The 20,239-nt window shown below is 33.2% G+C and overlaps 2 protein-coding genes across 2 annotated transcripts; one reads left to right on the top strand and one right to left on the bottom strand.

Moving 5' to 3' along the window:
- Window positions 1-3,375: 3,375 nt before the first annotated feature.
- LOC131616592 (PRA1 family protein E) lies at window positions 3,376-4,388 on the top strand. Its single transcript, XM_058887957.1, has one exon. The coding sequence runs from the start codon at window positions 3,508-3,510 to the stop codon at window positions 4,081-4,083; it is 576 nt and encodes a 191-aa protein (XP_058743940.1). The 5' UTR covers window positions 3,376-3,507; the 3' UTR covers window positions 4,084-4,388.
- A 9,660-nt stretch (window positions 4,389-14,048) lies between these two features.
- LOC131653641 (pentatricopeptide repeat-containing protein At3g53700, chloroplastic-like) lies at window positions 14,049-14,759 on the bottom strand. The gene has a single exon (XM_058923893.1). It carries the CDS (start codon window positions 14,757-14,759, stop codon window positions 14,049-14,051), a length of 711 nt encoding a protein of 236 aa, XP_058779876.1.
- Window positions 14,760-20,239: the final 5,480 nt, after the last annotated feature.

Below are 20,239 nucleotides of genomic sequence, written 5' to 3'. Positions count from 1 at the left end.
GGAGTGCCACAGTGTTATTAGTGAAGAAGAAAGATGGTAGTATGCGTTTATGTGTTAACTATTGACAGATGAATAAAGTTACTATCAAGAAGAAGTATCCGCTTCCGAGGATTGACAATTTTATGGATCAGTTAGTAGTTGATTGTGTCTTCAACAAGATTGATTCAAGGTTGGAATATCATCTGATTCGTGTGAAGGATGGTGATATTTTGAAGATTGCATTCAAAATTAGGTATGGTTATTACGAGTATTTGGTGATGTTGTTTGGTGTGTCTAATACTCCTGGTGTGTTCATGGAGTATATGAACTTAATTTTTCATCCGTATTTAGGTAAGTTTTTGGTGGTGTTTATTGACGATATTATGATATATTCAAAGACTGATGATGAGCATGCTGGACATTTGAGGATTGTATTGGAACTGTTGAAAGAGACGCAATTGTATGCTTAGTTGTCGAAGTGTAAGTTTTGGTTAAGAGAAGTGGGATTTCTCGGCCATGTGATTTCTACTAGAGGTATTATCGTTGATCCTTTGAAGGTTGAGGTTGTGTTGCAGTGAGAGACTCCAAAGTCTATCACTGAGATCTTAAGTTTTCTTGGGTTAGCTGGTAATTATCATTGATTCATTGAGGTTTTTTCTAAATCGGCATTGTCGTTAACTCGGCTAACTAGGAAGGCTCAAGCGTATGTGTGGGATGTGAAATGTAAAGATAGTTTCCAAGAGCTTAAGAAGAGTTTGATGTTGGCTCCAGTGTTGATTCTTCCGAGTCCAACTGAATCTTTTGTCATGTATTGTGATGAGATGGATTGGGGGGGTGTTGATGCAGAATGGACAAGTTGTGGCTTATGCTTCGAGGAAACTTAAGGTTCATGAGAAGAATTATCCTATGTATGATTTTAAGCTGGTTGCGGTTATATTCACACTTAAGATTTGGAGGAATTATATGTTTGGCTCTAGATTTGAAGTGCTTGGTGATCATAAGAGCTTGCAGTACCTGTTCGATCAGAACGAGTTAAATATGAGACAGGGGAGATGGCTCGAAATGTTGAAGGATTATGATTTTGGTTTGAATTACCATTATGGAAGCCAATGTCGTGGCAGATGCACCGAGTAGAAAGATGTTTCATATGTCGGCATTGATGGCTAGAGAGTTGGAGCTGATAGAAGAATTCAGAGATTTGAGTTTGGTTTATAAAGTCACACTGCATAGTGTAAATTTGGGTATGTTGAAGCTTACGAGTGGTGTTCTGGAAGAGATTAGAGAAGGTCAGAGGAGTGATTTGAAATTGGTTGATCATTTAGCATTAATCAATCAAGGTCAAGATGGTGACTTCAAGATCGATGAGAATACTATTATAAAGTTTTATGACAGAGTCTGTGTTGAGTACCACTTTTATGACAGATTCCGTGTTGACTTCAAGATTGATGAAAATAATATTATAAAATTTTGTGTCTGAGTTGGTACCACTTTTATGACAGAGAGGGGAGTAGTGGCTTTTCCCAAGCTCATAGAAGGGGTTTGGAGTTTACATATGGGGCTCATGGGTTTAGAGATGGGACCCGGTTCCTGAGAGAACCAAATGTTGAGTTGGTACCACTTGCATATGCATCGAGTTGCATAGTCAAGTTGTATTACATAATTGAATTGTATGCATAATGTTGATTTGTGTGTGATTGTTGTGTTTGGTGTAAGAATGTATCGTGTGATGTTGTATGAAATTATCTGTATAGTATGTATGTGTTTTAGATCTTACCTTGCAATACATACCACTTACTTTATTAATGTGATTTATCACCCCCTTTGTTGTTATTGTTGATATATGCTCCTCTTTGGAGTACAGATAAGTAAATAACTAAGTAGCTGTTTAGAGATGGAGGATGGTGAAAGACTATTCCTTTAGTACATTTGCATTTTAGTTTACGTGCTTTGATTCTGTAACACTGGATGGGGGCACACGTTATTTTATTCTATTTGTTTTATGGCAGAGTTGGATGTTATATTCTAAACGTTTGGTTTTGCTTTTGTTGTTCTGCGAAGTTGTTACCGCAATTGTTAGAAGTTTAATAAAGTAATTGAGTTATGACTTATATGCTACATATTTAGTTATGTGATGAATTCCACTGCGATGATACCCTAAGTGAAGGTGAGCATGTGATGAGAGGGTTGCATGTTTTAAATTTCGAATTAATGTGTTATATGATAGGTTGTGTTTTGTGATGTGTGTGACATTCTAATATATTGAGATGTTTTACTTTGATTTTTAATGTATTATTCAGCGGAGAATTTAGTGTGTTACAGAAAACACAAAAGGTGAAGGATGACATCTATCGTAACTAATACGTCCTTGCCATTTGGATGATGACATTATGTTATGAATTCAACTCAGCTTTAAGGTCGGAAGTTGACTTAATCTTCATGTAACAAATATAAACAACAATCACACATTTGAATCTCAAACAACGAGAGAACAAGGCTATAAATGACCATAAAAAACATAACATAACGGCCTGATGAATTAAAATCATATTGAGAATAAAATAACTATAACTACATTATGAGAAGAATCAAAAGAGATCATCGCTTATCTACAAAATCACTAATCATGGGGAGATATGTGATTTAATATTTACCAGACAAAATCTTTTCTATTATGTTCGTTATATGTACAATTATTTTATATAATTTATAGTGAGTCATTAGATGAGTACAATAAAACTAAGGGTGGCAAAGAGGCGAAAATTATACCTCATACCCCTATAATTATCCCTCTACTCCTAAATTTTTTAAAATATTTCAATTCTACCCTTTTAATTTATAAAATAATTTTATTATTTTTATATTGACCATTTTGCAATCAAGTTTTTCGATTAGTAATTTTTCTTCACCGGATAACTTGCAGTTAAGTTTTTCGGTTTGTAATTTTTCTTCACCGGATAACTTGCAGTCAAATTTTCTAATTTGTAATTTTTCTTCACCGGATAACTTGCAGTCAATTTTTCCGGTTTGTAATTTTTCTTCACCGGATAACTTGCAGTCAAGTTTTACGATTTGTAATATTGTAGATAACGATTTTATTTATTTTTGGCCACGATTTTTCCTTGTTTCCTAAACTTTTTTATTTTTTTAATTTTCGGGTTAGTTAAAAGATATGCACCATCATCATTTCTGAATGGTTTTAGATCTTTTTCCTAACAACCTTTTTCATGTTTCCATCACATTTTGATTTCATAACTTAAATTATATTCGAATTCTCTCTTAACTTATTGTTTTAATTCATTCTAATAATAATAATAATAATAATAATAATAATAATAATAATAATAATAATAATAATAATAATAATCCAAAAGCAATTTTGCCGGGAAAATGAGGTAAGGCAAAGCCAAAATAAAAAACCCTTCGGAAAGAATGAGAGAGAGAATCCCCTTTCTATCCCGATTCCCGAATCTCAATCAATCCCCATACCCTAAATCAAACATGCACACTTTCCAGATCTAACCCTCCCCAATGCCGACCACAACCACCGCCACCTACGGCGCCATCGGATCCCCTTCCACCGCCACATACCAACCCCCACAAACCTCCAATCTAACCCCAACTCCCCGCTCATGGCGCGACTTTCTCGACATCTCCGCCCTCTCCCGTCCCCTCTCCTACGACGACGCAATGCTCCGTCTCCGCCAAAATCTCACCTACTTCCAGTTCAACTACGCCTCCGTAATGCTACTAATCGTCTTCCTCAGCCTCCTCTGGCACCCAGTATCCATGATTGTTTTCTTGATCATCCTCGTCGCGTGGTTCTTTCTTTACTTCTCACGTAATGGTCCCCTTGTTGTCTTCAACCAAACGTTGGATGATCGGATTGTGCTTTGCGTTTTGGGTCTCGTTTCTGTGATTGGGCTTGTGTTGACTCACGTTGGGCTCAATGTGCTGTTGTCGTTGATAGTTGGTGTTGTTGTTGCGGGTTTGCATGCGTCTTTTCGGGTTATCGAGGATTTGTATGTTGATGAGGAAAGTAGCTTGCTTTCTGTTGTTGGAGGAACTCAACCCCCTCCTACAAGAACGAATTACACACGGATTTAATGAAGAGAGTGTTTTCAGTTTCACGGTTAGTTTCAGTTTCTCTGCTTTGAAAGCTTTGAAGGATTGCATTGTCTAGTTAATGGTTCTGTTAAGAAGGGAATGTTGAGTTCGAAACTGAGTTGGTCATTGCAATGATGAATTGATTAAGTGTGTTGATTTGTTTTTGGTAGTCAGTGACTCTTTTGTATTGAAAAAATTTGAGCTGTTGATGTCACTTAGTTTATCCTGTTCGGATGAGATTGTAACAATCTTCGTGTGTATCAAAAGAATTGATCGAATTGAAATGGAATTAGGTTTGTTTTTTTTGTTAATCTCTGATGAAATAGATTTGAGAGTTTTGTATGGAAGAGGGTATGTTAATGTAGATGGTGTCATGGCGGGTCTGTTTTAGTTGTCCAATTTTTCAATATTTTCTGTTTACCAGTTCCATTTTTGCATATGATTTGATGACTTGCGGGATTTTGTTTCACAGCCTTGTTTTGTCCACTGCTAATTACAGTTGTGAATGCTTCTGTTTTTGTTAATTTGTTATGTTATTTCTATGTGCTTCGCGGTTACAGTACTTTTGATCAATTTTGTTATGTAACTTAAGTTCCTTTTAATTTCCTCAAATTTGGCAAGGGGCTCTTGTATATGCAACTTAAATTGGTTTTTGCCTTTTTTTATTACATGTAGCTATGTAATTATTATCTTTCTGTAGCAATTTTCTTGGGGGCTTTTCTTTTGATTCTATTGGATCTTATCATTGTTGGATGTTCCTGGTAAAGATTAAAGTGCGTAGAAAGGATGAAAAGGAGAGTTTCGAAAACATACCTCTCAGAATATTATAATGAAGCTTACTTAGATGGTATTCAAAACATGGGTTGCAATGATTATAAGCAGTTTGGTGCGTGTTGATGCAATGATGAGTACACAAGACTCCTTAGAATTGGAAAATAATGTGTATAAAAAGATATACTTTTAGGAATGAACTTTTAGGGGATCTAGCTGTAGTAGCAAAAACATAAATGTTATAGTTGTAGAGAGAACAAGTAAGAGAGATGGGGCATTGAATCTGATTATTTGGTGGTTTGTTAGCATATGTAAAGCCTGAGAAGGAAGTTTCTGGGAGCGAGGACCTCTGTTAATGTTGTAATAGATGGTGGGTTGTTAACTTGGTGGTTTCTTAGCATATGTAAAGTCTGAGAAGGAAGTTTTTGGGAGCAGTAGTGTTGATTTGGAGTGCCATTGGCATTGGCTTTATCTCAGATTTTTGTAGGCTTTGGAGTGTGTTATGCACTCTCAAAGTCAGTCTTAAATCTTGTATTTGATACTCAAGCATTTCTTATGCTTGGGTAAATTTTTTTATCTATATTTATATAAATTCATTTATATTTCTGCTTCAACAGAAAGTAGATGGTTGGTTGTTTTGCTGGTTCAATATTTTCTGTTACTGGTTCTGTTGCATAACTTCATTCTGGCCACATCTAATTGTAAGTAATTTTGATATGATTCATTTTGCATAGATATTTCTTAGTTACAACGCTAATAATTATAAATTAAGGAAATAAATCAATTCTTGATTTGTCTTTAATCTGGCTATTCTAATAAATACAATTAAGGAGAATAAATGAATTCTCAATTTGTTTCTAATTTTGTTTAATACATTCTAGAAAAGATGATAAATATAATTATACTGGAATATTATTTCCTAATTGGCATCCCTTCAATTGATTTGGCTTGTCAATGAACATTGGTATGCTAACAAGGAATTGATGATGTGAGCGCTGAACAAATTTGGTAAGATTATTGAAATTAAGTAACAAATTTGGTAAGATTATTGAAATTAAGGAACAAATTTGATAAGAATATCTTCAACTTGAAATTAATTGCACCATTACTGGTGCAATTTGAACATCTTAGGCGTCACAATTGAATGACAATTAATTTCTATCAGCGTCACAATTGAAATTTTGATATGTTTGGTATGTTTATGAAAAATAAAAATTTGCAACTATTTGTATGACACTTGTACTATTAGCAAAAAGTGAAAAAGTGATGTTGGTTCAGTTTGAGGAGATTAAGATTCAGCCAAACAATTGTGAAACTAGATTATTTATGAACAAGCAGCAGACATGATACAATACTCAGGTTTAGTAGAAGGTTTAAAAAATTATTTTGTTTCTTACATTTTCATTAGATCAATTAAAAATCAAGAAACATGCACTTGTCAGTAACAAAGTATCGAGTATTAGGACACCCTGCCTAAGTGACGACATTGCAAGTACTCAATTTAGAAGTTATAATGGTGGAAAAGAATAGGCAACAGTGAGAAAGTGACGTCATTGCAAGTACTCAATTTAGAAGTTATAATGGTGGAAAAGAATAGGCAACAGTGAGAGGTTCCTTTCAAATAGAAAATTATACAACGGACTGCTGCCAAGTGAAGATGATAAGAAGAATGCATGAATTGACTTGTTGAACACGATAAGATATGTCATGGTGAGTATTAATGTAGTTAAGGCTCTTCACGAGTTTCCGATACATTTAGTGATTAGGCAAAATAACATATCATCATCATGATATTTAACATTGACCTTAAGAGAAGTATCTATACAATTAGTCCGGTTAGAGACCAACCATAAAAATCAAATGTGACATACTTGTGTTGATGGAGAAACATGTCTACTTGTGTTGATGGAGAAACATGTCCTTGGACGTTGAATAAACCTAAAGGCCAAGAAATAATGCAGGTTTTCAAGATATTTCATAAGAAACAAAGTGTGTATAAAGTAATTTGCATGGTGGAAACAAAGTGTGTATAAAGTGATTATGCTTATCGATCGGTATATACACATGACAACTTAATCGGTACACAATATGACAAAGATCGAACTAAAAAGTTAACCAAAAGAGAAACAATCAATCAAAGTATTTAATTGATATCAAATTTACATAAGACATGTATTTGTACAAGTTCAATACATATAGATTCTAACACCATAGTTTTCACCATTAATCAACTACAAGACAAATCAAAAATGTCGATTTTAACAAAACTTACTCGTAACCAATAAATTGCTACCAAGGAAAAAACAAACATAATGACATACAATTATTGCAAAACGGTAAACCTAACCTTTCATGAAATTTATACGAAATTAAAATAGAGAGATAAAAGTGTAAATTAGATTCATAGTGGTTCAACTATCGTCGTCGTTAAGCTTAATTCACTCTCCAATGATTTCCATTGAAAAATTGGTCTTCCACTATAGTTTATGACAAATTACACGATGTTTAGTATAATCACAATGTCCAAATTTATGCTGAAACTAAAAAAAAATCTTTTATCTAGATCTCTTGACTTGTACATAGTATCCAAATGAATTCTAGTGAAAATTTTACTCGAAATCATCTTGAATTTGCAGACCCTAACAATCCTGCTCCAAAATTTTCATTCTGCAACAATCTTTCATCGATCCCATCGGTATCTTGGGCGTTGGTATGTTTCAAAATTTAAAAGAACTCTCACCTTGTCTGTAGGCTTCCATGCAAAACTACCCAAGTGAATATGAAGAGAAGTCCTTCTTTTTCATTGGACTTATCAAAACCAGCCACAACACCACACACCTTGCAAATATCTAAAATCTCAAGAATTTTTTTAAATAAATATTAAACACAATAACAAAATCTCCTTAACAATCACAAATTTCCAAATATGATATTTAGATCCAAACTAAAATGGAAGTAGAATGAGGTAGAAGATTAAAGAAATTGTTTGCAAGCACTTAAGAAAGATTCAAAATCCTTTTTGAAAATGACAGAACACATGAGTTGTGAGTTTTCAAATAAATAGTGGAAGAATCTGTGTTCCAACATTATGATAGGTTTTGAGAGAAAATGTTTTTATATGTGTTGGAGATCTATCACAAAAAATAGGTTAAAATTATGCATGATTCAAATTTTGTGTAAGAGGTATAATTGGAATCAAAAAATCAAGTGATTAAAATCAAGAAGCAAAAATATATAAGAACTCATTTGAGTGATTTGAGTCACAATCTGTGAATGGAATCACATGATTCCATTCATGAAAATTGGTGATTCGAATCAAAGTTCCAAAAGCAAATAAAGAAAAATTTCAGTTCAGTGTGATTCGAATAAAGTATTCTTGTGATTCAAATCAAAGTGGTGTGATTCGAATCATGAAGTTCGTGATTCAATCATGAAAACATGAAAAGAACCCACGAGTTCCCTAAAAGTCTAATTCGAGTCAAATGAACATTGTGATTCGAATCACACTGTCAGAATCACAATTTTGCAACTTCAAAGGGATTTTTAATATTCTAACATAGTCGTGACTTGAACCATTCTTAACCATAATTTTTGGAAAAAAAACTCATTAGATTGACTTGAGGTATACTGCTTAAACTCAAACTATTCACTTTGATTTATGCATGCTAAAAGCGGATTTAAAAATCAACTCAATAATATGTAATCGATGAAGAGACTCAATGACTAAATAAACAAAACCTAAATCTTGATAGACAAGCAATCAAAATATTTAATCCTTAAGATAGAGACATGCAACTTAAACTCTAAATACCCTTATTAAATCTCAAAAACTACTAACAGAAAGTCCTAATTCACATAGAACTAAGCCATAGTTAACAACTCTCCACCTTGGCCTAACTTTCACTCACACAACATGCAAATTGAATTTTGGTCCAGGAAGTGCCTTTGGCAATACATCAGTTGGATTGTCACTGATGCATATCTTCTTCAAGCTTACCTTTCTTTATGCAATGACTTCCCTCACAAAATGCAGCTTGAATGTCTATATGATTTGCTCTTTCATTGTATGTTTGATTTCTTGCCAAGTGAATGCCACTTTCACTGTCATAAAACATCATGGTAACCACCTATTTTTCTTCCAAACTTTTAACCATTCCCTTCTCCTTATGGTCTCATTCATTTCTTATGTAACATTAATATATTTGGCCTTAATTTTGGACAAGGAAATTACATGTTTAAGGTTTCATTTCCAGCTCACTGTGTTTCCACAAACCTTGAACACATATCATATCAAGGACCTTGCGTCCGAGTCGACATAACCAGTCACCTCAAATTTGCTATTTTCATGTTTGACATACCTCAAACCCACTGACGAAGTCCCTCTCAAATATCTAAATATCCATTTCAATGCTTCCCAGTGATATCTACTAGAATTTTCCATGTACTTACTAGCCAAACTCACTGCATAGGCCAAGTCTGATCTAATACAAATCATCGTATACATCAGGCTGCCAACTGCATTTGTTTCCTGTGACAAACAGAATGTCTCTGCATTCACATCATGATATAATAGAACAATAGATTTGCCAATGCATAATTCTTAGAAGGAAGTGAATTTAAAACCATTATAGGATTTGAAAGAATATATGCTCCACCACCAACTAGAACTCACCCAACATCATTCCTAAGAAAAAAAAAGTAATTTTAATATTCTACCAGTTTCTCTCAAGTTTAGAACTCACCAATCTGTCAGTTTGAAAAGTATATAAACACTTATAAAAAAACAATAATAACAAAAACATTCTTCCCCAAGAGGTGAAGCATCTACATGCATAAATGAAATGATAAGATAATATTGAAACATAAATTCAAAATAGTAATAATGTATGACAGTATGAGTATAAAAACATCTTACCTAGTATCAGTCTTATGATAGGCCTCTCGAAATCATTTCAGTAAGAAGTTTCTTTGCCATATCATTTTCATTTTTCTTGAACAAAGAAAAAATCATTATTTCATAAGTTATAGCATTCGGAATGCAACCATTATCTTTCATTTTTGACATCATGGCCAGTGCTTCATCAAACAAGCCATTGATACAAAATCCCTTGATCATAGCATTATATGTATAAACATCTGTTGGTGATTTTAGTATCATCAATGCATTTTGGTAGTAATGTGATTTACTATAGGCCAATGCAATTATGCGTTAAGTTTGAAACGAGTTAGGGTAGTGCGGAGTGCACGCTCGTTGAGCCAAACGCGTAATTGAATATGAATAATAGAAACGGGCATAACGTTTCATTTGAATAGTTGCACCCGTTCCCAACGGACATAACGATTCGTTTGAATAGTTGCACCCGTTCCAACAGACATAACTGTTTTCCGAAAAGGTGTGTCTGTTTGTTTCTATTATTGGTCTCCTATATAAGGAGTCTTTTGGTCTCGATTTGAGATACGAAATTAGATACTTCCTCTCTACATTCTGATCTGTTCTCCATTGTCAGAAACAGATTGTTCTTCAAGAATTATCCCCGCAAAGATTTCGTGAACCCAGACAAGAATAGGGTCGAAATACTTTGTTCGGAAAGTGAACGAACACGATTCTTGAAGATATCCAGGATTATCATACCATATATCTAACAAACGAACAAAGTAGTCTTTCTGATAATCATGGCTGGAGGAGGAAGCACCGTCAAGGAGATGACTAAAAGTTTCGGAAAATTGGATAAGTTTCAAGGACAACTTACATATGGTGAACACACGGAAAATTTACATCATAAACCGGGTACATTTTATTGTTTCGTAGAAATTAGAGTATTGTGAAAATAACACCAAGATTTTAAATAAAAATAAATAAATATTTATATTAAAACATGGTTACCCATAGTATGATTTTCCCATTAATATCCAAAATATTGTGTATTAAAATAAATTGATCCTAAAAGTTTGAAAAATGATACAGTAACTAAAATTTGTATAACTAAGCACATTATGTGTAATAACAAGTAGTTTATTCACATAATTAAGTGGTTATTTTTACGTAATTAAGTTTTGGCTTTAATGGAGTTATATACACACATCATCTGTATATACAAGAAGTGCACAGTTACGTAAATATATTGCACTGTATTAGAATTGTGTTATACATATATATTCTAATTGCTTCTCATATTGATCCATCATGTTGATTTATATGATACCGGTGCATTTAGTTTGAAATTAGAGCCGCATCGATTCATATAGTACCGATTCATTTTGTTTGAAATCAGAGCCATCTTCATATATTACAAAGTTAAGAAGTTTAAACAGATCTATTTAATTTTCATGTTACGTATATAATTGAAAAACCTTAATATATTGTGTTATGTTCATATATTTCAAAGTTTGTGTAACAGTGGTAGACTTACTGCTTCAATAATGCATAATTATTAATTTATTTATTCTTTAAATATATTTCATTATTTTAAAATGATTATATTATAAATTTATCATTCATTAAAGTGTGAGGGTGTGTGACTTATTATAAGAACTGACCCTAAAAGGAATAAGTTGGATCCTTGAGGGATCAATTATATTTTTGTAGGCTATACACCTAACATTAAATGGATTGTGACTTATATAAATTTATGAATTTGGAGTTGAATATAACTATTGAATTTCGAGATGTGGAATTTGAGAATCTTATCGCGGAGGATAAGGAATTCAAGATTCCCACAAATGAAAAACTCGTGAGGAAGATTCTCTACGGATTTATTGAAAAATAAATCGAAAGTTCGTCAATGATTGTTGAAAAACAAATCGAACTTAGAATAAGAAAGTCTAAAAGGCTAAGGATTTAGGACCAAACAAAATCGATTGTTGACATATTTCTTTTATCTAGTAGAAGAAAATAGTGAAAATTTTGTTTGTAAGATTCCTATTATTCTTCAAGTGGAAAATGATCCTAAGATGGAGATGTAATTTCAAGGGACTCTTGGAATAATGTTATCCAAGATGAAATGAATTGAATTATGTCAAAACAGGATTCCTAAATGAAAATCTCGATGAGGAATTTTACATGGAACAACCGAAAGGTTATTTGCCTCGTGGCAATGAACAAAAGGTGTGCAAGTTTGTCAAATCCTTGTAAGGATTAAAATATGTACCAAAATAATGACATACAAAGTTTGACTTTGTCATTGCAAAGTTCACCAATTAAAGGGAGACACACAAGTTAGGGGGAGAGTTTTCAATCTTATCAAAACAAGGATTCAAAGAATTTGTCATCATCAAAAAGGGGGAGATTGTGAAGAATATCTTATATCTAGTTTTGATGAAGACAAAGGTTATCAAAGAAGAAAATGATCAAACTTATCATACATGTCAATGATGAAGTTGACCAGGAAGGTTCGACATAGAAATTCAAGTGAAAATTTGCGAGAATTGAACATAACCAAGGTACTCGTTGCAATTTATATTTTACTATTTTAAATTGCTCATAATTTCATCTCTCACTTCATTTGAAAACCTGCTTGCATCATCATGCATGATTATCTAGAAATATTTCTTCATCTAATTCTTGTGACAAGTGTTGGTACACAAAGTTGTGTGAGAACATTGTGATTTTCTTGTCTCCATGTTAATTATATGTTGATCATTATCAATGAGATGAATGGAACTTTATAAACAAAAGGGTTTCTAGATTCGACATTCAAGATGAAAAGATCTTGAAATGATAAACACCATTTTCGATCAAATCAAAGTGAAATAGTGGGGGTTAAAAACATGTATAACTAGTTCCACAATGGAATATGAGTTTGTAGCATTAGCTGCTGCTGGTAAAGAAGCAGAATGGCTAAGGAACTTGGTATATAAGATTCCGATATGGCCTAAACCGATATCACCAATTTATATCCGTTGTGATAGTAGTGCCACACTGGCTAAAGCATATAGCCAAATATACAATGGAAAGTCTAGACATTTGGGTATTAGACATAGTATGATTAGGGAATTAATCAAGAATGAGGTGATATCTATTGAGTTTGTTCGGTCGCAACAAAACTTAGCTGACCACTTGACGAAGGGGTTAGCAAGAGACTTAGTGAAGAAGTCGGTAATTGGGATGGGATTAAAGTCCATTTAAATCTATTAGTTATGGTATACCCAATTCCCTTCTAATACAACGTTAGAAGCAGAATTCAATGTGGAAAGATCATAGTTAAAGATTGGAGCAATTGTATTTATCTTCCCAAGGTATATGCTCAGACCTGCAAGTGATGGCTAGGTTGAAGTATATCTTCTTAATGGTTCTTTTGAAAAATTGCAAATGCAGGTGCAAGATTAAAAGGATCACCTATGTAAGCATGAAGTTTTGCCGCTTCAAGAAGCTTGGACTTGGCTTCCTATATGTTTATTAATGGATAAGGACACATGGCTTGTAAAGTGTCAAGTATGAATAGTAGAGTATTGTAAGAAACATATGTGTACTATATCTTTAGATATTCAAATGGATTGACGGGTTCAATCATTATGACACCCCGATTTTCGAATATTTGGAATGTGTATTTGTACTAAGATGAAAATTCAATCGTAAGACATTTTCTTCTATGCATTTGTTTGATCGTTATACCTGTAAAAGTAAATCAAGGATTATACTAAAATGGGGGGAGTTTGTTGGTGATTTTAGTATCATCAATGCATTTTGGTAGTAATGTGATTTACTATAGGCCAATGCAATTATGCGTTAAGTTTGAAACGAGTTAGGGTAGTGCGGAGTGCACGCTCGTTGAGCCAAACGCGTAATTGAATATGAATAATAGAAACGGGCATAACGTTTCATTTGAATAGTTGCACCCGTTCCCAACGGACATAACGATTCGTTTGAATAGTTGCACCCGTTCCAACAGACATAACTGTTTTCCGAAAAGGTGTGTCTGTTTGTTTCTATTATTGGTCTCCTATATAAGGAGTCTTTTGGTCTCGATTTGAGATACGAAATTAGATACTTCCTCTCTACATTCTGATCTGTTCTCCATTGTCAGAAACAGATTGTTCTTCAAGAATTATCCCCGCAAAGATTTCGTGAACCCAGACAAGAATAGGGTCGAAATACTTTGTTCGGAAAGTGAACGAACACGATTCTTGAAGATATCCAGGATTATCATACCATATATCTAACAACATCTAGATGGTAGCCTTTGACCAAAAGATCATCAATGTCTTCCACTTTTGCACAATTCATTGATAAGAATATTGTATGTGTGCACATTTGGTTGAATACCTTGGTCTTTAAATTTCGTTAACAATTCAACTACCGTGTCAAGTTGATGGTTTTTGCATAAACTATCCACTATAGAATTGCAAGTAAATGTATCCGGTGGTTGACCTCTATCATGCATCTTACCGACAAGTTTTAAAGCGTGTGATATTCTCCTAGATTTGCACAAACCATCTATAAGGGTATTGTAAGTTACTGTGTTAGGAAAAATTTGTTTGCAGTGCATTTCTTCCAAGAGCTTCATAGCTTCATCAACCATTTTAACCTTACAAAGGCCATTAATAATGATGTTGTAGCTCCGAACATCAGCTACTACTCCTTGTCGAGACATAATGTTTAGAATATCCATGGCTTTGTTCACTTTATTTACAAGACAATATCCGTCCATTAAAGTGTTATAAGTAACAACATTAAGTGCAACACCTTTTCTCATCATCAAAGCCAACACTATTTTAGCTTCTTCCACTTTACCTTCTTTACAAAAGGCATTAACCAATGTATTAAAGGTATGCACATTTGGGATGATGTTTTCCAATTTCATTCTATCTAACAAACGAATTGCTTCCTTCAATTGACCAACAATACAAAAACCATAGACTAAAGTATTGTAAGTGACAACATTAGGAGAAATTCTTTTGGCAATCATTTCAGAGTATAAATAAAATGCATCAATAACATTTTATGAAATTATTTCATCATCTAAGCCAACACTATTTTAACTTCTTCCACTCTACCTTCTTTACAAAAAATATCAATCAATGTACTAAAAGTATACACATTAGGGATGATGTTTTCCAATTTCATTTTATTTAACAAATGAATTGCTTCTTTCAATCGACCAACAATACAAAAACCATAGATTAAAGAATTGTAAGTGAAAACATCAGGAGAAATTCTTTTGGCAACCATTTCAGAGTATAAATCAAATGCATCAATAAGATTTTTATCTTTACATAAACTATCAATAATTGTAGAGTACATCTGGAAATCAAATGAATCAGTGTATCCCGTGAGATTTGATGGCTTTAAACAAGAAACCAAATAAAAATCTGGAAAAAGGGAAGGATGGTGACAACGATGAAAACCGCAACGGGAAGGGCTGGTGGACGCACCTGCAAAAGCAGTAGCATGTAAGGGCGAGTTGGAAGGCGGCTGGAGGTGAGATTTTGGGGATTCGCCGATATGAAAAAGGCAATTTCGATGGTATAGTTATCTCTCCTGAAGGACGCCAGGAGCGATAGTGCTAGTGGCGGCAGTACCGATTATGGCCGGAGAGCGGAGGTATGGTTGTGACCAGAATGAATCATCCAAAAGACCGCAGGTCAACCAGGTAAAGCACAGCGAACATTTAACTCTCAACAAACTCAGGATATTATATTGAAGTATAAAAAAGTGATGGATGTTTGAATAAACTGTGTGTTTAACAAACACTACAAATATTAATGTTATATATAGAAAAATTACAGTTAATTACATGCTAGCGATGTGGGACTATTTTATATACAAATACTCTTAACATACATAAATGGGTAGAATACAACCATGGCCACACACCAAAGACTATATTTTGTGGCAACATAAGATATGTGAAATTCGCAATGCACCCAAGAGAGACAACGATCCTTTTGGTTATGTTTGGGAGTTTGGAGGGGAAGGGAGGAGAAGGCTTTCAAAAAAGAAATTTTAAAAAAATATAGGAAAATATTTGACATATTTTGAAAAAATGATTTTGTTTAGAATGATAAAAGAGTCATTATCATTACTAAATTTTTAATTTTCAGAATACTATAACAACCTAAAAGATATTTGGAAAATTTATGTAAACCCTTCAAAACCCTCCAAAACCCTCATTCAATACAATTTTTGAGTTCCCCCATTTTATGGGGTTTTAGGTGTTATGAATAAACTCAAACCCTCCAAAATCTTCCTACCCAAAATCTTTTTATCCTTTCCACCTAATTCTTCTTATTTTTCAAAGCCCTCCCCTCCCTTTCCCTCCAAACTCCCAAACATAGCCTTTGGGTCAAGAATCTACTTCGTTCGTCTTATTTTGGAATTTTTGGGGTCTTCACTCCTTGCTTCTTTCTACTCTTTTCAAGTCGAACTTGTGTCAATAATTGTTGTTGAAATGCTAGGCATCTTAGTTTAGACCCAAGCATCCAATCCAACCCCATTTTTATTGAAATTGTGATAACATAATGTAATATTAATTCTAAATTTACTATAAATTTGTTGGTCTCCATTTCTATCTCTCTACAACTACTAACAACATATTGCGTTGAAAAATTGCATTTAAAACTTGTTTCTAAATGAATTTACTATAAATTCATTCAAGATAAAGAGGCTGAAAAAGCCAATACATAAGAGTCCAATTCAGGATTTTAGATTTTTATTTTCTTAAATTTTATAGAGAATAGAACACAAAAGATGGGTACTAAAAACATCACCACAAGACAGAATAGCATGAAGCCAGTCAATTAAACCCATGTTAACATTAACACGATAGCACATGGGAGAAGAGGAAACGGCTTGTCTCACAAAAACGCAATCCATGATGAGATGGTAGGCAGTCTTGGTCTAAGAATTATAAAGAGAACAGACAGAATCAAGACAAATACCTTTTTTTAGGAGATTATCTTTGGTGGGAAGGAAGTTTTTTACGACTCTCAACAAGAAACACCCGCGTAACTTATTCAAACACCTCATTGAAATTCCCAAAACATTTTTAAAATTTGAATTTTAAAATTCTGAGCTCTTTTTAAAAATAATTAAATCATAAGTAAATATGTATCAAAATTTTGCAATTCGGATTAACAACAAAAGGAAATTAAAATTTAGACGATCCTTAACATAGACACCAAACTTAATCTCATAATTACGTAAAATCAAAGTTTAAAAAATTGTTTAGATTTTGAAATTCAAATATTTAACAAAAAAAAATTTCTTTCAATTTGTAAGAATTTTAACCTTAAAAACAATCCATTTGTATATATTCAAAACCTCCTTAAATGTCTCATTAATATAATATGGTTTAAAATTTAATTAAAATATTTGTAAATTGAATTAGATGGGTTGGTTCAACTAGTTAGATTGTGAATCGGTCCTCTATCCGGTCTAACTAATCCTAATCTTGAGAATCCGCCCAAATGATTTTGAAAACTATTTGCACCTAGAACCCCACCAAACCGGTCATTAAATCGAGAAACCGCTTGGAATCGAAAGAATTAATTTGCCATCCCCAAACTTATTTTTTGGCACCCCTTATTTTGTATGATTTTACCACTATACCCTTGTCTAAATTTACCAAATTTTAAAAATAATTAGTTTTTATTGGAAATTTTGGAAAAAAAAACTAAAAATTTCAAAAAAATTATTAATTTTTATCAGAAATTTTCAAAATTATACCGGAAATTTTTTTTAAAAAAAAACAGAAGTTTCCATAAGTTTTTTCTGGAAATTTCAAAAATTCCAGTAAAAACTCATGAAAATTTTGCCAGCAATTTTAAAATTTGTGTGTTTTTACCGGAAATTTTCGAAATGCATGTTTTCAGAAATTTTGAATGGACTACAAAAATTTCATTCGACCATTTTGTTCTTTTTTATTAGGAACATTTTTGACATTGTGAAAATATTGAGGGGTGATTGAGGTGGCAGGATGGACAATATTGGTAATCTTTTTGAGAATTTCTCAATGCACCTCATGATTCTCTTACACACTGCGTGAAATTCCAAATATGTCCCCTGCTTCCGTAGATGCACATCCGAAAGCACATTTTTTTTTAAAAATTGTCACCTTTCATAGGTACATCTACGGAAGTATAATAAACTAGTACAAATGGGGATAAAATACACATAACATAAGGGTGCTCCGAAGAAAGTGAAGCCTATGCCGAATGACAACTCGACTACACGGTCTTCTTCATATTGTGAGCATGTCGACAAACTCTTTCACCGAATACCTATTTCAACTAAAGTTCCGACTCTGACGCCTATTGCTCTGAAATTTCATCAATCGGAGAGGTACATGTTGCTCCAAAAATTTCATTCATTCACGAGATGCCGATTTTTATGCACAAATACATCGAGCGGATCGTCAATGTGGCGGGGGATGGTAATTGCGAATTTCGGGCCGTATCGGCTTTGCTTGGTAAGGGAGAGGATGCCCATAAGCTTGTTCGTCAAGAACTTATCGAAGAGTTGATGAACCATAAAGACTCGTACATTTGGAGAGGAAGCTAAATTTGAATCGCTTAACGAACCTCTTGTTCTTTGGTTGGGGCTTACGCACCAGTTTCAAAATGGATGAGATTCCCGAAAATGAGACATCTTATTGCATGCGCATATGACATGGTATGCATTGACTTGACGCGTTATGGTTTTTCGGAAACCTTTTTTCCGCTCCGCACCTCCTACAAATCCAAATGATTGTATTATGTGTGTTGGATGACTCGCAAAATCGAAATATTTTATGCAAGTTTACTTGAAACTGGGATGCCCCATACCACCAACGTCACCGGAATGGGCGCTTCATCATACCGAGAATGTCGAGACGTGGTCGAATCTTTTTGTGGATAGGATGCACAAATTCGAAAGATTGAACAATATCGAAAAAGAATCGAATGCGAAAAAGTCAAAATTGGAACCACCAATAGATTTAGCCGGCGACGGTTTTTTGATGTATTTTCTAGTTTCAAAGTGTAATATATGCACTCTTTAACATTGCGATATAATTATTTTTTGTCAAGTATTAGTTTATGTGTTTATGTGTTTTTCCTTCTACTTCTATTGCTACTGCATTCTGTTATGTTAAAAAAACTAACAACGAAATTTTCGTAGATGTATCTATGGAAGGGTCTAATTATGAAATTTATGAGTTTTTTTCGTATGTACATCTACGGAAGCAAAAAATATGTGATCCTTCTGTGGATATACCTAAGAACATTCTCTGACAGAGATTCTGTGGTCCATATTCACCAAGGGCTTCTATAAAGTTTGAGTTTCTAGGGTTGTATAACACATAAACACAAAAATGGCATCCCCTGGGTCATGCTCATGGCAGCGAACATCATCCAAGTGTCCCTCTATTGAACCGATTATTTTCAAAAGGGATGAGCATGTTATTTTCTCTCCTCTCAAACCCCCGATGCCGATGAAATTTTGGCACATCCATTTCTTGGACCAACTTAAAAGGGGTCTGATGTCTTGGTTAGAGGGGAGTACAAAACTGACGAAGTCATAAGAAGGATTCAGAGGCTTAGAACAAAGACCTCGTTTGAGATTAGAGAAACAGAATGTTGATGGGATGAGGTGGAAAACGACACCGATGCCATTCAAATGATGCATGGATCAGATGATATCATTTTGACTGTTGTAATTTTTTAGATTTCTTAGGGTCTGTTTGGTTCAAATGAAGGGGAGGAGGTGGGAGGAATTTTAATAGAGAGAAGGGGAGGGGAGGGGATGTGAGGGATTTTTTTAATCAGATAAGTGTTTGGTTCAAAAGAAGAGAGGGGGGATTTTAATTAAAAATATGTTTGGTTCAAGAGGGGAGGGATTTTATTAATAAATTACATTTTTATCCTTATGATCTTATATAAGTGATTTGATATTCAAATATGAAAAATTCATATTTTTTTTTAATAATTTTTTTTAATATTGAGGGACTAAAACGTTATAATTTATCATAACATTAATAAATTGAGTACACTTGATTTAGATTATAACTCTCCGACACAAATAAAACTATAGGCTAATAACAATTTTTAAATCGTGATGAATGATCTTAATACGTAAAATTAATAATTATTATTATTAAAATTAATAATTTAAAAATTTTAGTAAATTGAATATAAAAATTAAAATAAAGTGAATGATTTAAAATTTGATATAAAAGAAAATATAATAGAATAAATAATATTAGAAGAAAAAATATACATAAATAAACATTAAAAAAAATTATAAAAATAATACAATGATTATGATTTATATTTAGTAAAAAAAAATTGAAATTTTTTTTAAGGTAGATAATAGTTATAATAAGTTGATGGAAACAATCGAGAAAAGTTATATAGAAGAGAAGTAGTAACATGAAGAAAAAAAATTTGAAATATTAAAATTAAATTGAGG

Source organism: Vicia villosa, linkage group LG1 (genome assembly GCF_029867415.1).
Source record: "Vicia villosa cultivar HV-30 ecotype Madison, WI linkage group LG1, Vvil1.0, whole genome shotgun sequence".
In the NCBI taxonomy this organism is placed as follows: domain Eukaryota; kingdom Viridiplantae; phylum Streptophyta; class Magnoliopsida; order Fabales; family Fabaceae; genus Vicia; species Vicia villosa.
The sequence above is the reverse complement of the archived record's forward strand: the minus strand, read 5'-3'. Positions and strand labels throughout refer to the sequence as shown.